Here is a 23,425-nt window from a genome sequence, read left to right as displayed (position 1 = left end):
GTCCTGGCTCCTGGCTTTGGCCTGGCCCAGGTCCAGCTGTCATATCTATTTGGAGAGTAAACTAGCAGATGGAAGATCTCTGTCTCTCTTACCTTCCAAATTAAAAAAAAAAAAAAAAGTTTTAAAGAGTCTGGCTTCGGTCGGCATTGTAGGGAAGCAGGTTAAGCCATCACCTGCAATGTTTGCATCCCATATGAGCATCAGTTCAAGTCCTGGCTGCTCTACTTCCCATCCAGCTCCCTGCTCATGAGCCTAGGAAAGCAGCAGCAGATGGCCCAAGTGCTCAGACCTCTGCCATCCATATGGGAGACACGAATAGAGTTCCAGGATCCTGGCTTCAGCCTGGCCTAGCCCAGCTCTGGCCACTTTAACTATCTGGGGTGTGAACCAGTGGTCGGAAGATCTCTGTCTCCTGTGTGGGTGGCGGGGCCAGGCGCTTGGGCCATCTTCTGCTACTTTCCCAGGTGCATTAGCAGGGAGCTGAATCACAAGTAGAACAGCCAGGACTCAAACCGGCACTTGTATGGGATGCCAAGGTCAAGGCAGTAGCTTAACCCACTGCACCACAACACGAGCCCCTGGCTGGCCTCTTAATTATCCCCAAGTTCCCAGAAGACTTGGCTTTTGAATCTGCAAAAGAGCAGCAAGGAGCCTGTGCCTCCCAGGAGTCACCTTGGGAAGATTAACAAGATTGCCAAGTACCTGGCACAGCGCCCGGACAGGGATGGGCCCTTGGTAAAATCTCCCCCTTTCCCAAAGTCTCCAGACTGCTGGTGGCTGCTTGTGGGCCAGTCGGGGCTTGCATTAGCCCCTTTCAGGTGCATTCGGGGAGAAGCTGAGGGGCCGACATGGGGGAGGGTGAACACGCACCATGGGCCGTGCCTGGCAGGGACAGGGGCCTGTATCCCAGATAAAATGGTGCAAGTGCTCTGCTCAGGGAGCCAAAGTCACAGGCCCAACAACGTAAGGCACGGGCACCCGCACCTGCACTTCCTCCTGGTCCTGCAGGATCCTCTCTGGAGACAGCACACCCAGCTCCAAAACAGGGGTTACACAGAGCTACCTCGAATGTTTCAGGAAATAGTCACATGAACTCATGGCAATAACACGCCAAGCAACCTGTCGAGCTCATGGGGCTCCATGAACCCAAGCTCACAGATACCACGGTCAGCTCACACAGGCAAAACACCCATGTGGTCAGAGGAATCCCTAAACATCCCTTCAGTTACCCAAAAAGACTCCAAATACACCATTCAGGGGCCGCCCAGAGACCCACACACATTGCCACCTTCTTGGTAGAGCAGCTAAAGAAGCAATGGGGCTGTGCTCATGGGCGGGCTTGTCACTCTTGGCACAATGCCACACCGGCAGACGGTACCCCGTAAATATGCACAATCATGATGGGCCAGTTAAAATTAAAGATTGAAAATAGCCTACGTGGCCTAGTGGTTAGAGTGCCCACACTCCACATCATAGTGTCCAGGTTCCAAACCTGACTCCGGCTCCCGACTCCAGCTTCCTGCTAATACAGACCCTGGGAGGGAACAGTGGTGGCTCAGGCACTTGCTACTCACCTGGATTACGTCCCTAGCACCTGGCTTCAACCCCACTGGCCATCACAGGCACTTGGGTGGCAAAGTGTGTGTGTGTGTATATATATATACACACACACACACACACACCAAAAGAAAAAAAAAAGTAACTTGTGCCTGGGACCGAGGCAGCCTGCTTTCCCTCCTGAGCCACACAGAAATCCCGCATTAGGGACCCAGGGAAGCCTACAGCTCTCCTCAGTTCATGGCTTCCCCGGGGAGCAAGGGCTTATCAGACCACACAGCAGAATCAGGGCATTCAGGGGTCTACACACACACACACACCCACACCCACACACCCACGCACCATTGCAGCTTCAGGGCAGCCCGCTCCACCCCACCCCCTCCCTTATGCAGATGCCACTCACACCTGGGTCCTCCTCACTCTTTATTTGTGGATTCAGCCATTTCCGCCTCTTCCAACACGGTCCCTGCTGCCTCTGTCGTGCACACCGTCGGGCCCTTCAGGCTGAGGCCCTCCCAGGGAAGGGAGGTTGCAGGGACCAGTCCCCCCAAACCACCCCGTCCCAAGGACCAAACAGCAGCAGGTGGTAGGAGTCTTGGGCAAGGAGGCAGCTAGGCCTTGAGAAAAGGGGTCCCCTGTGGGTGGAGCTCAGAAGTCCAAGGAGGTGGCTGAGGTGAGGAGCACCTGGAAGTGTGCAAGCAGCACCAGTGAGGAGCTGTGCACCAGCGGCTCCCACAGCTCCACCTCCAGCCGATGCCCCACGCCTGCCTAGGGCAGCGTCCGGCAGAGGTTCCATCTTCTCCAAGGCTCCCTCTGACCTGCCCCCTGCTGTCCCAGCTTCACGGGAGGACCTCGGTCAGCACAGATGCACGTTGTCCCTCCAGTCTGGGTGGCAGCAGCAGCTTCCTGCCCCACTCTGGGCTCTCGCTGTCCCTGCCTCTTAGCTACTTCCACCAGCACTGTCCACCCCCCCTCCCCCCACCCCGTCCCTCCTGCTCAGATGCAGTAGTGTCTGGATCTGACCGATTCCTGATCTTCCTCAGGGCCTGCCTGCCTCACCTGCCCAAACCCCACCCCCAGCCATGGCTCAGTCAACAGTTAAGGGTCACCTGGACCCCCACACATCACAAGCCCCCATACACAGCTGCATGACTGCCACCTCCCCACCCCCTCCATCCCACTCTCACACCTCAGCAGAGCGACCTCTTAAATACGTTCGTCGGATCCTGCCACTCCCTCAGAAAACCAACAGCTTCCCACTGCCCTGAGAAAGCCAAGGCCCCGTCTCGCCCATGGAGTACGGGGTGACGCCGCTCCTTGCCCGCCCAACCTCATCTCACACTCGGCCTGGGGCACATGGGCCGTGTCCCAAGCCTTCAATAAAGCACACTGGCTCCCCACTCATGGCCTTCACCCTCGTTCCTTCTGCCCAGAGCTCACTTCTCGCAGCATCTCTCATGGCCAGTTGCTCTTCTGTGCCTCTCGGGACGTCCAGTGGGCTTCACCCCATGGGCCCTCACGGTCACATCCCATGGAGGTCTCTCTAAAAGCACCTTGCTCCTGTGTCCACATCTGTCTTATCAGTGTGTACGGGTCTGTGTCTGTATGTGTGTCAGTGTGCATGTCTGTGTCACTGTCTCTGTGTCAGTGTGCATGTCTGTGTCACTGTCTGTATTTGTATCTATATCTGTCTCACTGTGTGTCTCTGTATGTGTGTCAGTCTCTGTATTTGTGCGTCTCTACATTGTCTGTGTCACTGTGTCTCTGTATGTGTGTCAGTGTGTGTGTGTGTGTGTGTGCTGCCTGTCTCCCTTCACCAGACCCTAAGTCCCACAACATCAGGGACCCACTTCCCTTGACTCCTGCTTGCCCTGTGCCTGCAACAGTGCCCAGCACATAGTAGGTGCTCAATAAATAGTTGCTGAATGCAGAACAAAGGGGTCCTGAGGACCCGCAAGGGGGAGGGAGTCAGTGCTGTCTGAGGAGGCAGTGTCCAGGGACCCCCAGGTGGAGGAACCCCAAGTCCAGAGTGGCCCCCTCAGGTGATTTGGCTGCCGTGGCCCTTGGCGGGTCAGAGGGACATGCTGGTGAGGTTGTCCTGGCTCAACAGTCCCTTCCGGCCGGCGCCAGCTCCATGGCCACTGCCCCCAGCACCCCCGCCACCCCCACAGTACTCATGCAGCCTGTGCCGCAGTGTGACAAGGGCTGACCCCAGGCAGGCACCGTTGGGTGCGTGGGGCCCCCCAGGCAGCTGCAGCAGCAGCGTGGCCACCCCGGCCATGCCATCTTCTGTGGGCTCAAGGGTGATGGGCCCAGCTCGCAGGCCAGCAGTGGAGGCTGGGATGGCCGGTGGGCAGCAGCTCCCTCCCACAGGTCCCCAGGGCCCACCAGCCCCTGTCAGCAGCAGAGGAGCCAGGAAGGGCTCAGAGCGGCGGAAGGCAGGTGGTGGGAGCCCAGCCGGCTTCCAGGCCAGAGCCACAGCAGCAGGGTCAGGCGGGAAGCAGACAGTGACCTTGGCAAATGGGCGGCTGGCCATCTTGGTCATCTCCTGCAGGTGCCGGCGCTGCTCCTGCCGCTGGTCCAGGGCCTGTTTGGCCTTCCAGAGGAGCACGCAGAGAGAGAGAAAGAGGAAGAAGCACGAGAAGAAGACAGAGAAGAAGACAAACAGGTCGATGTGGGCCTGGTCCTGCCGGAAGAAGAGCAGGCCCTGCGAGTCGGCCGAGCCGTTGGCGCCTGGCCCATTCGGGTCTCCCACGCCCAGCAGCAGCAGGTAGAAGCGGCTGGACTTGAGGGCGTGGTGCTCGTGCGGGTAGGTGATGACCAGCCGGTCCCGCACGCCACGGACCACCAGCACCGCCGACGGCTCTGTCACAGTCACATAGGTAATCAGGCCTCGCGGCCACACCTCCCGCACTCGTGGCTCTGTTGGAGCGCCCAGCCCGCTTCCAGCCCCTGGTCCCCCCGTGTCCCCAGCCCCCCGGGGGCCACCGTCAGCCAGGGGTGGGGGTGGCGGTGGGGGTGGGGGGGGCTGGATATGCACAGTGTGGACACCGGTGTCAGGGGCCACACGGACCACGAAAGTGTCGTAAGAGGTGGAGACGTAGAGGTCCACAGCACCGAAGGTCACATCCAGTGTCAGGCGGATGTCCACATTGGTGAACTTGGGCTGCACGCCGAAGAGGACGGTGCGGCCTGGGCCGAGTGCCCGGCGCTTGGGCTCGTGGAAGCAGTTGGTCTGGGACGTGGGGTCCAGGCAGCATTCCTGCTCCACGGAAATGAGGCGGTAACACTGCTGGCCACCCAGTGGGCTCCCATGGAAAGATTCCCGGCACTTGGCGCACTGTGGGCAGAGCAGGGAGCGGGGGCAGCCATCAGGAACGAGCCCAGCACTGGCCACTCCCCAAGCAGGACCTGGTGACACCTTGCACCTGTTGGTAAGGAGCCACAGCCCCAGGCTCCGCCCCTTTCCCAGGGCTCCAGCTGCTTTCTTATGATCCCCCCAAATCCACTGGCCACAGTGCAGCCAGCACCAGGACCTGACAGTCCAGCCCTGCCACCCCTGGTCACCTCAGTGACTGACACCCTGATGCTGAGGCCAGCCATGTAGAGCTCTGCCTCCTCATTAGCTGTGTGCCTTGGACTAGCAACTTAGCTCACTGTGCTGAGATTCTTCCTCTGTACATGGGAGCAGCCACGGGTTACTCGGGGGACTGCTGAAGCCACAGGCATAGCGTTTGGCACAGGGTTGGCCAGCCTCACCTGCAGGCCCAGCTACGCTCCCACCTCAGAGCCTTCGCACTGGCTCATCCTGTCTGGACGGCTCCACTCCCACACGTCCACGAGTCCAGCACCCTCACTTCCACTTCAAGTGCCCCCTCCTCACGAAGCCCCTCCTTAGCCACTCTCTCCACCGTTTCCACTCCCACCAGCTCCCCGTCCCGCGGCATCGGCATCGGCGTTCCCCCCGCTCACTGCTGTCTAACACGCCGCGTGGGCCTCCCTGAGAATGTGAGCTCCTCAAGGACTCCGTTCGGCTGCTTTGGCCCACTACGCCCCAGTGCAAGCACACAACAGGCACTAAGTGAGCGCTGAACGAATGAGTGGCTAGATGATAACAGCTGTTGGACGCCTGTAGCTCAGTGGAGACGGCTGGAGTTTTGGGATCTGATTCAGTCCAGGCTGTTAAGTGCCAGCTGCCTGACCTGGGCAGGACATTCATTGTCCCTGAGCCTGATTCCTCCCACGTCTGTGCCTCACCAAGGCCCCTGCACAGCCTTGAAAAGCCTTCCACGTCCCCAAAGCACAGCGCCCAGCTTGGCGCAGATGCTCCCTTAACCCCAGCCCCTGCTCGAGAATCCAGACTCAGCTACTCCACAGCTGCCCCGAGGGCTGTAGGGGACCCTTTTGGTTAGGCTTTGGGAAAGTACCAAATCTGGTCCCAAGTGGAAACGCAGCGTTAGGAAGGCTGAGTGACTGCTGCCACATCAGACAGACAGACAGTGTTCCTACCAGCGTGTGGGGAGCCTGAGGAGTCAGGGACTTCCTCTTCCCTCTGGCATTGCAGAGGGAAGGCGGCTGGGGTGGGGACAGCTATGCCCCAAGGAGGGAGCAGGGCGTATCCTTCCTGCTGGCGGCAAGGCTGCACCCCAGGAGCCAGCCGGGTGGCTGATGCAGTGCTCCAGGAGCCGGCCGGCAGAAAGGAAACTCAAGGGGATTGGAGTCTGGGCACCAGAACTGCGGCCCAGCAGTGAGACGGGGACTGCCACTGGGGAGAGCCTGCCTGAGGATGAGGCCAACACAGAGAAAAGCAGAGTCAAGGTGAAGGAGAGAACACCTGGACCCAGCCATTCCTGAAGGTGGACCAGCCCAGGTCTCGAGAGTCAGTCCATTCTCTTTTTAGCTTAAGCTACTATGAGGTAGGTTTCCTGGCACTGGCGGCCTCCAGGCTGTGTCTGCAATGGGGATGTTTCCCCGCTGGTCTAAGAGCCCCACAGAGGCTCCTGCTGGAGTCAGCATCACGGCCTGAACCTGGCTGGGGCTCGGGAACAGTCCATCAAGCTAACCTTGACCCCAAGACTGCAGACTGAGAACCACGCCTGGTTACCCCATCCCAGCAGGTGGGGGCCTCGGCCCACCACTGGCCTCCCCAGCCGCACCTGGTACTTGTAGCAGTCTCGGCGGTCACTGGGAGAGCTGCCCTGGCATGTGCCCGTCTCTGTGTTGTTCTGACACGGGCAGCCCGTCCCGTCCTGCTCGTTGCATGTGTCAGCGTGGCCGTTACACTGGCACCTGAGGATGAAGGAGACAATGGGGATTACATGGCTCCCGGCAGCTCCAGGGCCTGGGCTGGACACTACCTGGGGAGGCCAGAGGGGCCAGGCTTCCAGAGGTCGAGCCATTGCAGGATGGCAGTCAGGAGTGGCACCCGGCATGGCTGACACCCAGGGCAGAGGGTATGGGGGGGAGGGTCTCTCCAGGGCTGGTAGCTCGCAGCCTCCATGCCCAGTCTCCTGCGGGGTTCCGCAGTCCCTGTTTGCACACAGCATCTGAGGAATTCATCCCCTCCTGACGGATGGGGAAGAGGGCTGGGTGGTGGGGGGGCGGCTCCCGGAACCGCCCTGGAGGAGGGCGCCCTCACTTGGTGCACTTCCCGTCCAGGAGGAAGTAGCCGTGCAGGCAGCTCCCGCACTTGTCCCCGTAGCTGTTGTTCTGGCAGTTCACACACACGGCCTCGTCTTCGCTGGGACCCTCTGTCACCCAGTTTTCTATCTGGCAAAGCAAGGACAGGCTGATGCCAAAAGGCACATGCCCGCCTCCTCCCTCAGACCCAGCTCCGACCGGCCTCTTACCTCCTCCGGGTCCAGGGAGTACTTCTCTGGCTCCCTCCTGGCCATTTCCAGCTCCTTCCTGGAGACGCAGACGTGGCTGTTGCCGCGACAGAAGGCATGGCAGGGCCGGCAGGTCCCACCCCCCACGGCTGAGCCCACAAACAGCGGGAGGCACTGCTCACAGTGGCTGCCCTGAAGCCAGGATACAGGGTGTCAGGCAGGCTACAGAATCACACGGCTGCACCTGCACACTTCTAGCCCCAAGTTCTGAGCTCCAAAAGCCCTTCCCCAGCCCTCTCCCATGAGCCCACCCTCCCAGCCCAGCCTGCACTGTCCACCCCCAGGCAGTGTCCCCGGGGCCTCAGACACCTCCCAACAACAGGGCTCTGCCTGCTTCCCTGCCTCTACTCATCAGAGCTGTGAGGGGGACTCCAGTCACTGGAGGGTGGGCTCAGGGGTCCGAGGCCCTGGTGGGCGGCCCACCTTGGTGTGGTTGCGGCACAGCAGGCAGTGGTCGCGGGCCCCGACACCGGCACACTCGCTGTGGCGGTTGCACCGACATTCCGTGGAGCAGTTGCGGCCCACGAAGCCGAAGTGGCAGCGGCAGTGGTCGGGCTCCACACACGAGCCGTTCACACAGCCCTGGGCACACACGGGGCGGCACAGCCCCGTCACGCTGTGGGGACAGAGTGGGAGTCAGGGCAGGGACCTGCCTTCCTCGGGGCACCGCAGCCTGGCCCCCGCCCCTTCCCTGCTCTGTCCAGAGATCTCCCTCTTCAGAGGGCACTGGGGAATGCAGTCCCTCCCTTGTCCATCTCCCCCTCCTGCCCCTCCCAGACCCAGCCCACCACCCTCAGGCCCTCAGCTTCCCTTCTTTGCATCCGGCTGTGCTCTCAGCCTCTCCCTTCCCTGCAGCCCACGGCCCCTCGGTCTGTGCGGTCCGCTCCTCCCACCCACTCGCTCGGAGCCTCACTTGTCCATGGTGTAGCCAGTCTTGCAGCTGCACTCGTAGCCGTGCGGCTGGTCGTGGCAGTTCTGTGTCTCATTGCAGTCATGGTGCCCATTCGCACACTCGTCCTCAGGGGGACAGGCCAGGAAGGCCCAGGAGGCCCCAGGACGCTCACATGTCAGGCCTGGCACCAGGGCGTACAGGATTTCAGCTGGGGGCAGGGGGTGCAGAGGACCCCCCCCTGCCCCAAGCCCTTGCTCCTACAACCCCTGGGACAGCCCCCAGCACCCCCATGTCCTCCATACCAGACCCCAGCCAAGGGCCAGCCCCTCTCCTCCCACCCCCAATCCTCACCATCTCGGGGGCCGCTGAGTCCCCCTTCCATGCAGCGGCCGCCCCCGTCCTGGCCCCCCCAGGCACACCAGCCACAGTGGGGGCGCCGCAGGCACAGGGCGCACTGGGTCGCCTGAGCACAGCCCAGGGAGCAGCTCTCAGGCCCCCGGAGCAGGCGTCCGCAGCCCCCGGCCATACACCGCAGGGGCAGGTAGGAGGGGCTCAGGCACTGTAGGGGCAGGGTGGGAAGAGAGAGGTAAGGAGAGGGTCAAACACACATGACTCGGATGACATCTCTTCCCGAAGCCTCGCCCCTCCTCAGCCGTGGGCAGGTGGGCCAGGGTGGACACCAGCTGGGGCCTTCATGTTCCACCTCTCAGGCACTAGAACTGGGCATTAGGGCTAGAGGCCAGGCTGCGGAAGTCCCTGTGAGGGGCTGTATGATAGGAAGATTACAAGTGAAGAGAACAGAGGGGCGGAAGCAGCAGCTGCAGGAGGCAGGGATGGACGTCGGGCTCCTGACACATCACACATGGCTTTCCCGCTGTCCCACAGGCTCCAGGCCACCCCAGCCCCTTACCCCCACCCCCAAGGCCCGGCTGCACTTTTCACCCAGGTTCCCAGGGTATCCCTGTGTGGGAGTGAGTTCTGTTCATCAGCTCAGCCAAGGGCACACCTGTTTCTTTCAGCTAACGAAGGGCAATGACCCAGATGGGGACCTGAGAATCAGGAGCTGGGCCATGAGCCACAGCCGTCAGCAAAAATGTGGACCTGGCTTCTGGGGCCCAGAGGCTTCCCCCAGCCCCGGCTGGGAAGCTGAGAAGCCCTGGGCTGGGGCCGGGCACGACTCCGAGGCCGTCGCTTCTGTGCTGGAATCCAGACATGGTGCACTGTGGGAAGTTCCCTCGAGCGTGTTATTCACTGCCTGGGCCTGGAGTGTAACAGGAAAGAGATTAATCCGTCTTGGCTGCCTGAGAGCACTTGGGCAGAGGCAAAGCCAACCACGCAATTCTGAAATAGAAAACCCTGACTGCTGCGGCCGGAGCTCCGAGCCCACGGAGGGCTGGGGCCGGCAGCAAACTGCGTCCTGCGGAGGTGCCAGAGGCAAATCTCTGCCAGGCTGGGCTTCCCGGTCTAAATTTAGTGCACCCGTTGGCAGATGGTGGGGCTATGGGGAGGGGAGGGGAGGGGCAGGGCACCCTGGGTCCCCAGTGTGGGACCCGCCTGGTGGGCAGTGATCGTGCCCAACACCATATACTGCATCGCTGTGCTCGTGGGAGAGACGGGAACCCAAGTTCGAGAGAAGGACCCCAGCTCCTGTGCTGACAGCCCCAGCACCCAGCAAAGAGCCCCCGACAGGAAAGATGCCCAAGAATGAATCTGCTGGGAGGAGCGAGGGTAGGTAGGCGGCAGGAGACAGGTGAGGGAAGACAGCACTTGGCTGCCCACTCCAGGTTCTGAGGACAAAGCCAATGACGCCTGACAGACCTGGAGCAAACACAATGGGTCTGGCCTGCACGCCTGCTAACGTTTGCCTTGTGAGGTAGTGTTTTTATAAAACCCAAGCTGGGGCAGGCATAATGGCTAAGATGCTGGTTGAGATGTCCGAGGCCCCTACCAGAGTGCCTGGGTTCAATACCCAGCTCCGGCTTCCTGTGAGTGCACACCCTGGGAGGCACAGGTGACGACTTAAGTACTGGGTTCCTGCCACCTGCATGGGTTGAATTCCTGACTCCCGACTTCAGCCTCAGCTGTTGCAGGCATTTGGGGAGTGACCCAGCTGATGGAAGCTGTTTCTCTGCCTTTCAAATAATTTTTTTTGGAAAATAAAACATGAAAACCTGAGCCAACATTTTAAAGTTAAGAGATTTCACAGAAATTGGAGTGGGCAAAAGTCCCCTTGGTCACTTCCACCATCAGCTGTGCTGGTGCAGCCGCCAAGGGCACGCTGTGCTCTCCCCACCGCGTCGCCGGCCCCTCGCCCCGCTGCTCTTTGGCCTCCTTGGCCACCTGGTTCTTCAGGCCTCTGACCTGGGCAGGCACAGGGGCAGGGGCGGCGGTATGCACCAGGACATCTGGGGAGGACTTCTGTTACCAGAAGGACCTCAGGCGCCAAGAGGGCACTGCTGGTTGCAGACATCAGGCCTCTGCCCTCCTGGCCACTCTGAGAGTCACCACGGGCAACCCCCACGGCTACTCTCTTGGTGCATCTCAGACAGTGGAGATGGGACATCTCCCTAAAGGGTGGAACTTGAAGCAGCCAGACTGACCCCCTCACCACGACTAACTGCAGTAACGGTAAAAGCAGTAATGGGGCTGGCATTTGGCGCAGCAGGTGAGACGCGGTGTGGGATGCCACATCCTATACCAGGGTTCTTGGGTTCAAGTCTCCGCTCTACTTCCGATCTAGCTTCCTGCGAACACACACCTTGGGACACAGCTCAAGCACTTGTGTCTCTGTCACCCATGTGGGAGACCCGGATTGAGTTCCTGGAGACTGAGCTCAAAGGGACATACACTGGGACAACAGTGGCCTCTGGAGTCAGAAGTGCAAATGGATTAAGGGTCAAGGCCACCACCTGAGGGCGTGTGTGTTAATGAAGAAGCTGAGAGAAGACAGAGATGTGTGGAGAACAGCTGGGACCGCCACGTGGCCAAGAGCGACAGAGCAGCTGCTCTCCTGTCCTCCACCAACTGCCCCAGTTCCTGATGAGATGCCAGCTCAAGGAAGTGTCTGTTTCTTCCACCCAAAGTTTCAAAAGCAGAGAAAGAGATGAAGGAGGGAAGCAGAGAAGGTCTGAGAGGTAGCAGGGAGTGAACGAGGAGACACAGACGGGAGGCAGCAGGAAGGCTCAGGCTGGGGGACCAAGGAGGGCGGCGCAGAAGCGTGGCTGGGCGACGGCAGGAGGAAGCGGGGAGAGGTGATGGGAGCAGAGGACGCAGTCAGACGTGAGCGAGGGCGATGGCGATGAAGGATGAGAGGAGGGAGGAGGGCCAGTGCCAGGACAGAGGAGGGAGCCTGGACAGCCCGGTCCTGGGTGGTACCTGCTGGAGGCTGCTGCTCCAGACACAGTGCTGCCAACCTCCGTCCGCACCCTTGGAGTCCAGGCAGGAGGTGCAGTTTGGAAGGAGGTGACAGGGGGTGGGGCAGGGCAGCGGGGGTGATGACTCCACAGGCATCGGGGACACGTTGAGCAGCGAGTGGCTGAAGCAGGTCCAATCGTAGGTGGGCTGCACCGAGAGGATGCGACGGGTCTCCCCTGGGGATGGAGCACAGGCATGAGCATCCAGTCCTGGGTCTCGAAGCCAGCAGCCCAGACCCTCAAACTCTCATCAGGGGCCGAGGCTGCCACTCACCCGTCCTCTTGAACTGGCGCGTCCACATGCACTTGCCCTCCCGCGTGCACTGCTCGCAGTCTGCAGCCCCGCACGCGGCCTCCGAGCAGTTCCCCGCCCAGAAGACCTCTCGCTGGTTGATCCGACAGTCGTTCTCGGAGGTGCAGGACCCGTTGCGCCCGATGCAGGCACCCTCAGGACAGTTGGTACACCACTTACAGCGGGGGGCAGACGCCTGGTGGGGGAGAGGTTTAATGGGGACCTCGGGGATCCTTCCTCTAGCTCTTCCCACCCAATCCCAGCTGAAGGGCTCAGTGGTTCTGAAAGCGTACCAAGGCCTCCCTGTCCCCCTACCTGCCATTGCTCACCCCCGCCCCAGGCATCACCTCTCCATCTCCAGGCTGCAGGGTCCGGGGATGGCGTGCCAGGCACTCACTGCACGTCCGGAGACGTCGACACTCCTCTGGAGAGCGAGGCATTGGGGAGCAGGGGGGTCCCCCACAGCCTAGCCTGGAGGGCAAGAGGCCTGGCTCACTCAACCTAGCCAGGCCCCTACCTTCCACCTCCTGGACATGGGTCTGCAGGCCCCACGCTCTGTCCCCAGCCAGACTCAGCACAGACCTCCCTACCCTGGCCCTTCCCCCTGACCCTTGGAGATGAATGGTCCCACCGGCGCCGCGGCTCACTAGGCTAATCCTCCGCCTGCGGCGCCAGTACCCCGGGGTTCTAGTCCTGGTTAGGGCGCCGGTTCTGTCCCGGTCGCTCCTCTTCCAATCCAGCTCTCTGCTGTGGCCCAAGAAGGCAGTGGAGGGTGGCCCAAGTGCTTGGGCCCTGCACCCGCATGGGAGACCAGGAGGAAGCACCTGGCTCCTGGCTTTATATCGGCACAATGCGCCGGCCATAGCGGTCATTTGGGGGGTGAACCAACGGAAGGAAGACCTTTCTCTCTGTCTCTCTCACTGTCTAACTCTACTTGTCAAAAAAGAAAAAAAAAAGAAAGAAAGAAAGAAGATGAATGGTTCAAGGTTCACCTGTACCCAGGCCAGACAGGCTGGACAACACCTCCAGTCCTTTTGCCCGCCCTGCCCCAAGACCTTCTGCTTCCTGCATCTCCAACTCTCCCCTTCTCCCCAGCCCTGTGGCCCCTTGCCTGGTGTGGGGCTCCTCCCTACCCCAGCCTCTACCCTGGTCCCCAGCTGCAGCCTCCTCTCCCCATTCTGCCCTCACAACAGCTCCAGGGATCTCTCTGCCTGGGCCTGGCCCTGCTCTCTTCTGTTCAAACCTTCTATGGCTCCTCACTGCCCACAGAACAGGTCCACAATCCCTTGCCCAAAGCACACGTGTTTCAGAATGCTCTAGATTTGGGAAGAGCAGTGAGTACACCCGCTGTTGTACTCCTGAGGGGCCTGGGGGAGCACCCTACGATCAAACCCAGTAATACTCCTGCTGTGAACATGAGACGCCTCACGGACAAGCAAGGCCCACGAATGCCCATGCAGCCCAGCTGCTCCAGCAGACAGGTGAGCCTGGGCTAAGCCTGGAAGGGCACCTGCAGCTTCCAGAGATACCTATACTGCCCAGACACAGCTGAGGGGTCAGTGGAGCTGGCACAGAAGCCCTTTCTAAGCTGCCCCCCCAGTCTCACTGCCCCCCCAAACCAGAGCCCCTCAAGCACAGTCACGTTTCACTTAACCACAGGATGCTCCCCTAGGTGATCTCACCGTGCAGTGCACGTCACACAGTGCATCACAGATAAGGACGCACAGGTGGCTAGGGAACACGGTCTCACGGGGCCATGGACTGAAACATCACACACGTGACCGCACCAGGCACAGCCCCACCTCCATGCCTTCGCTGGTCTAAATTATAGGAGTCATTTGGGCCCAGTACAGACTCAGCTCCTTCAGGACGCATTCCTGGATGAGACCCCAGCCCCCAAGCAGGGCTCCTCACTCTTGAGGCCCCCAGGCCACCCCTGCCTGTGATGATTCACCTCCTCCCCAACATGTGACCCCCCATCCCAAACCAGAGGTTACAGTCCTGAGGCCTCCCTCCCAGCCTGGCCTAGCACAGACACCCCTCATCACCACCAGAGGGCAGCAGCACCACCTGCTAATGGGCTGGGAGTCACCAGTTAGTTACCTGTGCACCTGGTCCCCGGACAGGCAGGCCCCATGGCACCAGGTGCAGGCCCCAGACTGGTTACAGGCTTCGGGTGAGGGCAGCAGGCGGCAGGGGTCAGGGGGCAGGGTCAGCGCCAGCAGGCGGCCCAGGGCCACTCCTCCAAAGCCTCCGGAGATGTACAGGCGGCTCCCCACAGCTGCCACGGCATGGGCCACAGACTCCTCCATCGGGGGTCCCACAGAGGCCGGGCCTGAGCAGAGACAGATGTTCAGAGATGGAGCGCAGGAGACCCAGGGCAGGGGCCCCGTGCAGACGCTGGAGAGAGTTAAAGGAGAGAGGAGAGGAGACAGATGAGGACAGATAGGCTGGAGGCCCATACAAGGACAGCCAAGCAGAGAGGCAGAGAGACACAGAGAACAAGGGACAGGGGAGGAATGAGAATAGAGACAATGTGGAACCAGACACAGGCAGTGGTGGCACAACCTTCTGACTGCACAAACGCCATCAAATCCACCGTTTAAAAATGGTTAATTTCACATTATGTAAATTTCACCTCAACTTTTAAGAATGCACAACAAACACAGACATTGAGTGGTAGAAAAAATAGATTAAGAGAAAGGGAGGCCGGCGCCGCAGCTCAGTAGGCTAATCCTCCGCCTAGCGGCGCCGGCACACCGGGTTCTAGTCCCGGTCGGGGCGCCGGATTCTGTCCCGGTTGCCCCTCTTCCAGGCCAGCCCTCTGCTGTGGCCAGGGAGTGCAGTGGAGGATGGCCCAGGTGCTTGGGCCCTGCACCCCATGGGAGACCAGGAAAAGCACCTGGCTCCTGGCTCCTGCCATCGGATCAGCGCGGTGCGCCGGCCGCAGCGCGCCGGCCGCGGCGGCCATTGGAGGGTGAACCAACGGCAAAGGAAGACCTTTCTCTCTGTCTCTCTCTCTCACTGTCCACTCTGCCTGTCAAAAAAAAAAAAAAAAAAAAAAAAAAAAAAAGAGAAAGGGAGATGACAGCGTTGTGGCACAGTGGGTTAGGCGGCTGCCTGCGACACGAGTGATCCCATATGGGCGTGGGTCTGAGTCCCGGCTGCTGCACTTCCAATCCAGCTCCCTGCTAATGCACCTGGAAAAGCAGCAGAAGATGGCCCCAGTGCTTGGGCCCCTGTCACCCACGTGGGAGACCCAGGCTCCTGGCTTTGGCCTGGCCCAGCCCCAGCCATTGCAGTCATTTGGGGAATAAACAAGCAAATGGAAGATCTCTCTCTCTCTAACTCTGCCTTTCAAATACATAAATAAATCTTTTAAAAAGAGAGAAAGAGAAATAGACACGAAATGAGATGGTCAGAATGAGACAGGAAAAGGGGACACACACCCAGACCATCACTTACAATGCTAAGATAAAAAGGCAGGGTTTAGGCCGGCGCCACGGCTCAATAAGCTAATCCTCCACCTGCGGCACCGGCACACTGGGTTCTAGTCCCGGTTGGGGCACCGGATTCTGTCCCGGTTGCCCCTCTTCCAGGCCAGCTCTCTGCTATGGCCCGGGAGGGCAGTGGAGGATGGCCCAAGTGCTTGGGCCTTGCACCCGCAGGGGAGACCAGGAGAAGCACCTGGCTCCTGGCTTCGGATCAGCACAACCTGCCGGCCGCAGCGTGCCAGCCACAGCGGCCACTGGAGAGTGAACCAACGGCAAAAGGAAGACATTTCTCTCTGTCTAACTCTGCCTGGCAAAAACAAAACAAAAAGGCAGGGTGTATAAGGAGCCCACTTCTGACATGTCAACAGCCAGGCCTGGAGGACACACCTACAGGAGGTACTCGTGGCTGTCTCTAGAGAGTGGGGTGACTGTCTCCTTTGGTAGACTGAACATTTATTTTCTCATCAGAATAAAAAATAAAAGGAAGGAGAGGAGGGCATCTCCAGGGAGGGCGGGGTGTGGCCCCCTCCCGGGAGCGTGCTGGAGACTCACGGGTGAGGTCGGGCAGCAGCCAGGCGTTGCAGTTGACCTGGTAGAGCAGCACGTCGCTGCTGAACTCGTCAGGCTCCGAGCGCCCCCCGAGGACCACCATGGTGTCGCCCAGCAGGGCAGAGGCGTGGAAGAGCCGGGGTCGAGGCTGTGTGGAAACAGGTGGTAGGGCCAGCCCGTCAGACCCAGTCCTCTGCTCAGTGCCCCACCAGCCTACCCAATCCTAACCTACCTCAAGTCTCACCTCCCACCTCCCGAGAACAGCCCACAGTCACCTCCTTTCCCGAGCCCCAAAACCCCCACAGCACATGCTGCTGCTCCCAAGAAATTGGCCGGACCCCTGGGACGGACACCCAGATTCCTCACATGATCTTGCCAGCTGGGGTAAGTGAGGATCCCTTCCACCTCCCCGCCCCCGAGAGGGGCTTAGAAGTGAGCGTGCACTCGTAACACAACTGTCTCTAACCAACAGACAGGATTCCCATCCCCCAACCTGGGAGACCTTAGGCCTGTCAGGCAGGAGGTGGAATCAGCCTTGGTCCCGCCTCTGTAGACGGGGAGGCCCGGAAGGGGAAGGGCCTGCAGGGGCCGGACCCAGCCTCAGAGCAGAACTGGGGTAGAAGCTACGTCCCGGACTCCCGGCCTAGGAGCCTTCGCTCCAAATCCAAGGTGGAAGAAGGCAGACGTGAGGCTATCACAGGTCAGTGCACGGCACAGGAAAGGAAGGTAAGCAGGAATCCAGGGTGGAGCCAGCCCTTGGGGCTTGGGGAGGGGGCACCTGCATCCACCTGACTGGACCTCTTCCTGACCTTTGCCCCCTGGGATGGGGCCAGCAGGCTCCAGGTACGGTCAGGACAGTGCAAGGAGTAGAGCTCCGGGGATGGGGCAGCCAGCTCCACGTGGAAGCGGAAGCCTCCAAACACATAGAGGGAGTCGGTGGCCTCGTGGTAGACAGCAGAGTGACCATAGAGACCTGGAGGGGAGCAGAGTGAATGCAGAGATGGGAGGGTGGGGACCAGGGACACCTGCCCCGCCCCCTCCCTGTGCTCCCCGTTTTAGTAGTCACACACTACCCTGCCGGGCCCTGCCCACCTTCCCTCCCCAGTCCTAAAGGGCCCCACTGGAGACTCTGGAAGGGGGAGGCAGTAGTTGACAGGAGACATGGCCGCAGGGAGACTGGGTGGCAGGATGTCCAGGGACCCTACTGGAAGGATGCAGGAGGAGGGACAGAGAAGCGAGAGCCTTGTGGGCAAGGGGTGCAGTTTCTCCCAGAGAAAGGGAGCCTGTGAGAGTCTGTGAGGGGCTGGAGAAGACACGGAGGGAGCAGGGAATGGTGGGAGCCCACTGAGCCTACACCAAGCCCCCCGCAGCCCCACCTGTGGGGGGTGTCCCACTCTGTGGTCCAGACACCCAGGTGCCAGTCGCCAACTGATACTCGAGCAGCTGCTGGTTGAAGCCATTTTCAGGGGAATAGCCGCCTACCAGGAGCAGAGACAGGCCTCGGCGGGCAGTAAGGGTGTGACCAGCCACTGCCGGCAACTCCAAGGTCGGAGGAGCCTAGGGATGGAGGGCTGAGGTCGCCGAGGGCCATGGGACAGGGGTCACCCTGTGGATGGACGCCTGCCTCAGCCCCCCACCCTGCCCTCTGCACTACATAACTACAAAGGTTATGAGCTCCTGGGCCCAGGTGGCTGTGGGAGGCCTCCCGGCAGATGGGCCTGCCCAGCCCACCGCCACGGACCCGAGAAGCCCCTTCATCTCGGGAGGCCCTCGCTCCCCTGCCCACACTCAGCAGCTGGCGGGGGGAGGCAGCTGAGCCCCAAGCTAGCCACCCAGAGCAGCATGTGCTCCTGGCCAGGGATGAGCAGGGGACTACACTGTGGCTTGTGCTAGAACCTGGCAGGACACGGTTTCCTCTGGTTAGAAGCTTGTGGGGGGCTGCTGTGATGTCTCTGCCAGAGCCCGGTGTGGAGGTTGGGGTCGGGGCAGGAAGAGACACCCACCTTCTCCTGCCGCCACTGCAGGGTGGTGAGGTTGAGGACCCAGAAGTCGCGGGCAACACCCCCGGCTGTGAGCCCCCCCAGCAGGTACATGGCACCACGACCAGCAGGCACATAGGCAGCTGCGTGAAAGGAACGGGGTGACGGGCCAGGGCCCCCATCCTCAGCTCCCGCCAGCATCTGTGTCCACCTCCGCTCACTCACTGAGTACCTGTGGCCAAGACGTAAAAAATCAGCTCCATTGTAGGTACCCCAGCATCCTTAACGTGACTGCCGCAGGCCTTGGGTGAACTTTCTGAGTCATCTGACCATCCCCTGGGGTAGTACCACACCCGTCCCCAGGTGTGCACAGGTGCACCTCCTGTTACAAGTATCCCAGCACCCCCTGGGGTGATTCTTGGGTGGCAGACTTCTTAGCAATCCCTGCAGCGTCCTCTCTCCTTCAGGTACCCCACCTCTCCAGGGCAGTCCTCACCTGTACAGATTTCCCAGCAGCCCCTGGGGCAGGCCCAAGCCCCCAAACATCCACAAGGTGGCATCAGGCCCCTCCACCATGGTATGCCCCAGGCGGTGCAGGAAGCGGCTGGCAGTGTCCTGGGGGTGGGATTGGGGGTGCCGGGGTCAAGCTAAGGTCATGACAAAGTATCAGCCGGGATATAGGGTCTGGGGGTTGTCCCAGGAGTGGAAGTGGGAGACTGACCCAGGAGGTAGATGGTATGCCACACCCCCAGAGAATAGGCACCCCAACTCACAGCTGAGAGGCGGCTGTCCATGAGGGTCTCCCAGACCAGCTGCCCACCATCCAGCTTCGTGGCACAGTCAGGGCCTCCAAAGCCCTCAGCACAGATGCACACGCCTAGGCTCTGGGGGATGGCGGGAGGAGGCTGAGGGGACTCCTGACAGTCCAACACCCATCCCACCCAGCTCGCCCTGCCCTCCCTGTACCTGGTCACAAGTCCCTGCCCCAGCTCGCCATGCCCTCCCTGTACCTGGTTACAAGTCCCTGCCCCAGTGTGGGCATTGCAGTTCTCGGGACACAGAGCCATGCGGCAGTGGGGGCCAGCCCAGCCCTGGGGACATCGACAGAGCCCAGCGCCGGCAGCCCCATCCTGGGGCACACACTCCTGGGGGACTGGGCAGCTGCCGGGGCCTCCTGACCCACAGCGGGCAGAGCCCACTGAGGCGTTGAAGCCCCAGGATGAGGAGCCGTTGGCCTCCCAGTGTAGCACGAGCAGCCCTGTTGAAGAGAGAGGCCGGCTTGGAGCAGAGCTGTGTCTCAAGCACTGCTCCACGCCCAGGCATTAAGGAAACCCAGCGAGTGGGAGGGAAGCAAAGCATCCTGGTAATTTATGTTCATTGCCATGGCTATACCCGCCTGCACATCCCTCCCTCAGCAAACCCACTGTGTTCCCTCAATTAGTTTTTAAATATTTGTTTGTTTGAAAGGCAGAGCAACAGAGGGAGAAAGAAAGGGAAAGGTGCGTTCCACCCACTGACTGGTTCACTCTCCAAATGGCCACAATGCCCAGGAGTCAATAACGCCATCCAGGTCTCCCACGTGACTGGCAAGGGCCCAAGCATTGGGCCATCATCCACTGCTTCCTCATCCACATTAGCAGGCAGCTGGACCAGAAGCAGAGCAGCCAGGACTGCTTCTTCCAAGCAGCAGGGGATGGCTCAAGTACTTGGGTCCCTGCCACCCATGTGGGAGACCCAGACTGACTGGGGCATATTCCAGCCCTGTCTGTTACGGGAATCTGAGGAGTGATCCACCTGTCTCTGTCTCTGCTTTATAAATAAAAAATAATAGGGCTTGTGCTGTGGTGTGGTGAGCTAAGCCTCTGCCTGTGGTGCCAACATCCCATATGGGTGCCGGTTCGTGTCCCAGCTGCTCCTCTTCCAACCCATCTCTCTGCTAATGGCCTGGGAAAGCTGTGGAAGATGGCTCAAGTATTTGGACCCCTGTACTCGTGTGGGAGACTCAGAAGAAGCTCATGGTTCCTGGCTTCAGCTCTGGCCTCTGCAGCCATTTGGGGAGTGAACCAGTGGATGGAAGACATTTCTCTCTGTCTGTAACTCTACCTCTCAAACAAATAAATAAAAATATTAAAAATAAATAAAATAAACAGAAATTTAAAAACATCCCCGACATCAACCTGGGGGCAGGAGTTTAGACATAGGGCAGCTGCCTCCACAGGAGCACCTGGGTTCCACACGCACCTCCAGCTCCTGACTCCAGCTCCTGCTGATGCAGGCAGTGGTGATGACTCCGTAACTGGGCCCCGACACTCAGTGTGCGAGCTCTGGATTGAGCTCCTAGCTCCTGGCATGAGCCTTACCCAGTCCCAGCCATGGTGGGCATTTGGGAATAAACTAACAGATGGGCATTCTCGCTCTCACTCTTTCTTTCAAGTAAGTAAAAATAAATTGATTTAAAAATAAAAACCACCATGAACCTGACTGTTGCTGCAAGCTCCAATCCTTCCATAGCTCCCCACTGCTCTGAACACCGGGTTTCCTTACAAAGGAGACCAGTGGATTAGCAGTAGAGGAATTCATATTATACGCTATTAAATGTGAAGTATACCTGAATTAAGATCTTATTTAAAATAAGAGCCCCTGCAGACCCCCTCAGCTCAGAGCCTCCCGCTTGCCACGCCCTCTGCGCCCCGGCACCAGCCTGTGCAGTCCTGTTCTCAGGGCCCTGGCATCGGCCATGCTCACCTGGAGGAGCCATGCACCACGACACCGGCAGCTTCCAGCCTCCAGCCAAATTTCACCTCTGCAAAGCCACTCCCCAGGGGCCCAGGTGAGGCTAAGGGCCTGCTCCTTCCTGTCACTGTGGCCCTCAGTGAAGGTGGACTGTTGGAGTGTACTCTGTCCCATGCAACTGAGCCCCCACCCCATGAGGCCACCAAGGCTGGTTCACTGCTCAGGCCCAGCTCACCATGCGTGACACAAAATCACCCCAGCTCTGGGGGCTCACGGTGAGGGTCATGCAGTCTCCAGCAACCAAAGAAGGAACCCATTTCCAACAGAGTCGATCTCATCTCCATCAGTCCACGCAGGCTTTCTTAACCTCTCAGCACTGAGCACACAGAGGGCCTGCTAATTCTTTGTTCTGCAAATTGCAGAACACACAGCAGCACCTCCGGCCTCTACCTGTCAGAAGCCAATGGCAACCCAATCACCACAACCTGTGTGCCCAAAGACGGGTCCCTGCCAGGCCCTTCTCTCCAGAGGCAGCTCAGCCAGAGCGATCTCTAATAAGGAAACTGACCAACTGAGGCCCAAAGAGGAGTGCCTGTGTCACCTAGTGAGTGAGTGGCCGAGTCAGGATGCAACCTGGGTCCTCAGGTGGTGCGTGCAGGGACGAGGGACACACACCCAGGACAAAAGCAGTACCACGGCCCCCAGCCTCGTACCAGACAGGGCCTGCACAGTGAGGGGCCTGTCCCGCCGCTGGCCGCAGAACGCAGCTATGAGGCTCCGGTCTGACTGGACGACACCAGTGTCCAGGAAGCGTGGGAATCCATCAAAGGCCAGCACGTAGCTCAGCTGGAGGGGTGCAGAGGCAAAGATCAGGGGATGATGAGCATGGTAACAGGGGTTCCTGAGGGTCATCTGTGGGTGGGAAAGGGGCTGAGCACCAGGAAGACTGCCAGGGGCAGCACACCCAGAGGCCACCACAACCCCTCCGGCGCTCCAACCTGACACGGCTCCTTCTCAGCGCATGGCTTCTCAAAGCCATCAGTCATCAGAGTTGGCACTCAGGGTGTAATAATCTGCCAGCCCTGGAGGGGGAGTCTGAGGACTTGGAGAATGGGTGCTGGGAACTTGGCCAACAGCAAGGGGGCTTAGGAATGGGGGCCAGAGGGTCTATGGAACAGAAAAAGTGACATGCTTGGTCAGGGTCTATCTGGGGTCCAGAATGAGGGGGAGGACGTGGATCTGGCTCAGTGCTCACCGTGCAGGGGGTGCTGCTGTCAGGGGAGAAGGTGAGGGTGAGTGGGGGGCAGAGGGTCCCGGGGGCACAGGGCTCCAGCACCTCGGTGGCCGAGACAACCCACACACAGTAGGACAGGCCAGGCCCAGCTCTCGCCACTCCACCACCTGGAGGCAGAGGCCCCCCAAACCGGCGGGAGCCCAGTGCCACTGAGGACACGTTGGTGAGGAGGGCGCGACCTCCACACTCCCGAAAGCAGGAGCCGCCAGCCCTGGGGAGAAAGAGGGAAGCCAGCATCAGACAGCTCTGCCCCCCGACCCAAAGTCCTTAGGCCCTCCCAACCCAGCCCAGCTGGCTCCCAGCTCACCGCGGGTCCCCGTAGTAGCCCGGGGAGCAGAGCTGACAGTGGGCACCCTCAGTGTGGTCCTGGCAGAAGCAGAGCCCGCTGAGGTTGTCACAGTGGCCACGGCGTGGGTCCCCATGTCCGTTGCACTGGCAGGGCCGGCAGCCGCCTGAGCCCGTGGCGTTGCCGAAGCTGCCAGGCCGGCACCGTTCGCAGTGCTCTCCCCACGTCCAGTCTGCAGAGGCCCCAGGTAGGACACAGTGTCAGGGTCAAGGGCAGGAAGGGACCCCAACCAACTGGCTTGGCTGATCCCTGACCCCAGCCCGGCTACCTCAGAGGAAGGAAAACAAGGCCCAGATGAGGAGGAATCGTGAGTCCCGAGAGGGGAGACTGAGGCCCCACCAGAGGTGGTGGCCCCGTTTGGAGGAGGAGCAGGGAGTGGGGCAGGGGAGGCAGAAGCGCACTCAGAGCTGAGGCAGCTGGAGCCCGGGCAGGGAGAAGGCCGTGAGGGGTCCCGGGGCCGGGGTGAGGGCCACTCACCCTGGCACTCATCGCAGAAGCCAGGCCCCCGCCGGCGGCAGTGGCTGTGGAAGTTGCAGCCACAGTCCCGGGAGCAGCGGGGGGCGGGGGGTCCTGGAGCGGGCGTGGGTGGGGGCAGGTCCGACGTCCAGCCCAGGTCACACACGCAGGTGAAGTCTGGGGGACCGCTACACACACCATGGCCACAGTCCTCCAAGCACCTGAGGGGCCGTGGTGAGTGTGGGGAAAGGGCTGGGCAGGCCCACGGTCCCCAGAATACCCCCTTATCTCCTCCCCCCGTGACACCTCCACAAGCGACTGGCTGCTTCCGCAGTCCTGGGCTACATGGGTGACGCCTGTCTCTATAGCAACCACATCTCACCACCCGAACCCCCTTCCAATTGGATCCTTCTGCATCTCCCTGGAATGCTGAAGACTGGCCCAGTCTATGGGTATCCTGTTTCCATGGTAACTAGAGTTACCCTGGAGACCCTGTCACTCAACAAGGACCTAGTCTGCAGACAACTGGGGG

At 60.4% G+C, this 23,425-nt stretch overlaps 1 protein-coding gene across 2 annotated transcripts in view; it reads right to left on the bottom strand.

Moving 5' to 3' along the window:
* Positions 1-1,967: 1,967 nt before the first annotated feature.
* MEGF8 (multiple EGF like domains 8) overlaps positions 1,968-23,425 on the bottom strand; it is a 39,370-nt gene continuing 17,912 nt past the window's right edge. For both annotated transcript variants that reach the window (XM_051836451.3, XM_051836452.3), the window contains 22 exons: positions 22,915-23,114; positions 22,399-22,609; positions 22,053-22,302; positions 21,511-21,643; positions 19,075-19,322; positions 18,838-18,948; positions 18,561-18,679; positions 18,089-18,296; positions 17,462-17,642; positions 16,895-17,058; positions 16,089-16,233; positions 14,146-14,377; positions 12,390-12,513; positions 12,025-12,238; positions 11,713-11,927; positions 8,689-8,896; positions 8,359-8,518; positions 7,869-8,061; positions 7,407-7,577; positions 7,196-7,326; positions 6,714-6,846; positions 1,968-4,897 (listed from right to left, as the gene is read on the bottom strand). In XM_051836451.3, the coding sequence (XP_051692411.3) occupies positions 3,629-4,897; positions 6,714-6,846; positions 7,196-7,326; positions 7,407-7,577; positions 7,869-8,061; positions 8,359-8,518; positions 8,689-8,896; positions 11,713-11,927; positions 12,025-12,238; positions 12,390-12,513; positions 14,146-14,377; positions 16,089-16,233; positions 16,895-17,058; positions 17,462-17,642; positions 18,089-18,296; positions 18,561-18,679; positions 18,838-18,948; positions 19,075-19,322; positions 21,511-21,643; positions 22,053-22,302; positions 22,399-22,609; positions 22,915-23,114 (5,020 nt within the window). In that variant the 3' untranslated portion in view covers positions 1,968-3,628. The remainder of the gene's footprint in view (positions 4,898-6,713; positions 6,847-7,195; positions 7,327-7,406; positions 7,578-7,868; positions 8,062-8,358; positions 8,519-8,688; positions 8,897-11,712; positions 11,928-12,024; positions 12,239-12,389; positions 12,514-14,145; positions 14,378-16,088; positions 16,234-16,894; positions 17,059-17,461; positions 17,643-18,088; positions 18,297-18,560; positions 18,680-18,837; positions 18,949-19,074; positions 19,323-21,510; positions 21,644-22,052; positions 22,303-22,398; positions 22,610-22,914; positions 23,115-23,425) is intronic.

The sequence above is a fragment of the Oryctolagus cuniculus genome, chromosome 18 (assembly GCF_051225735.1).
Source record: "Oryctolagus cuniculus isolate XC-2025 breed Fujian yellow rabbit chromosome 18, ASM5122573v1, whole genome shotgun sequence".
In the NCBI taxonomy this organism is placed as follows: Eukaryota; Metazoa; Chordata; class Mammalia; order Lagomorpha; family Leporidae; genus Oryctolagus; species Oryctolagus cuniculus.
The sequence above is the reverse complement of the archived record's forward strand: the minus strand, read 5'-3'. Positions and strand labels throughout refer to the sequence as shown.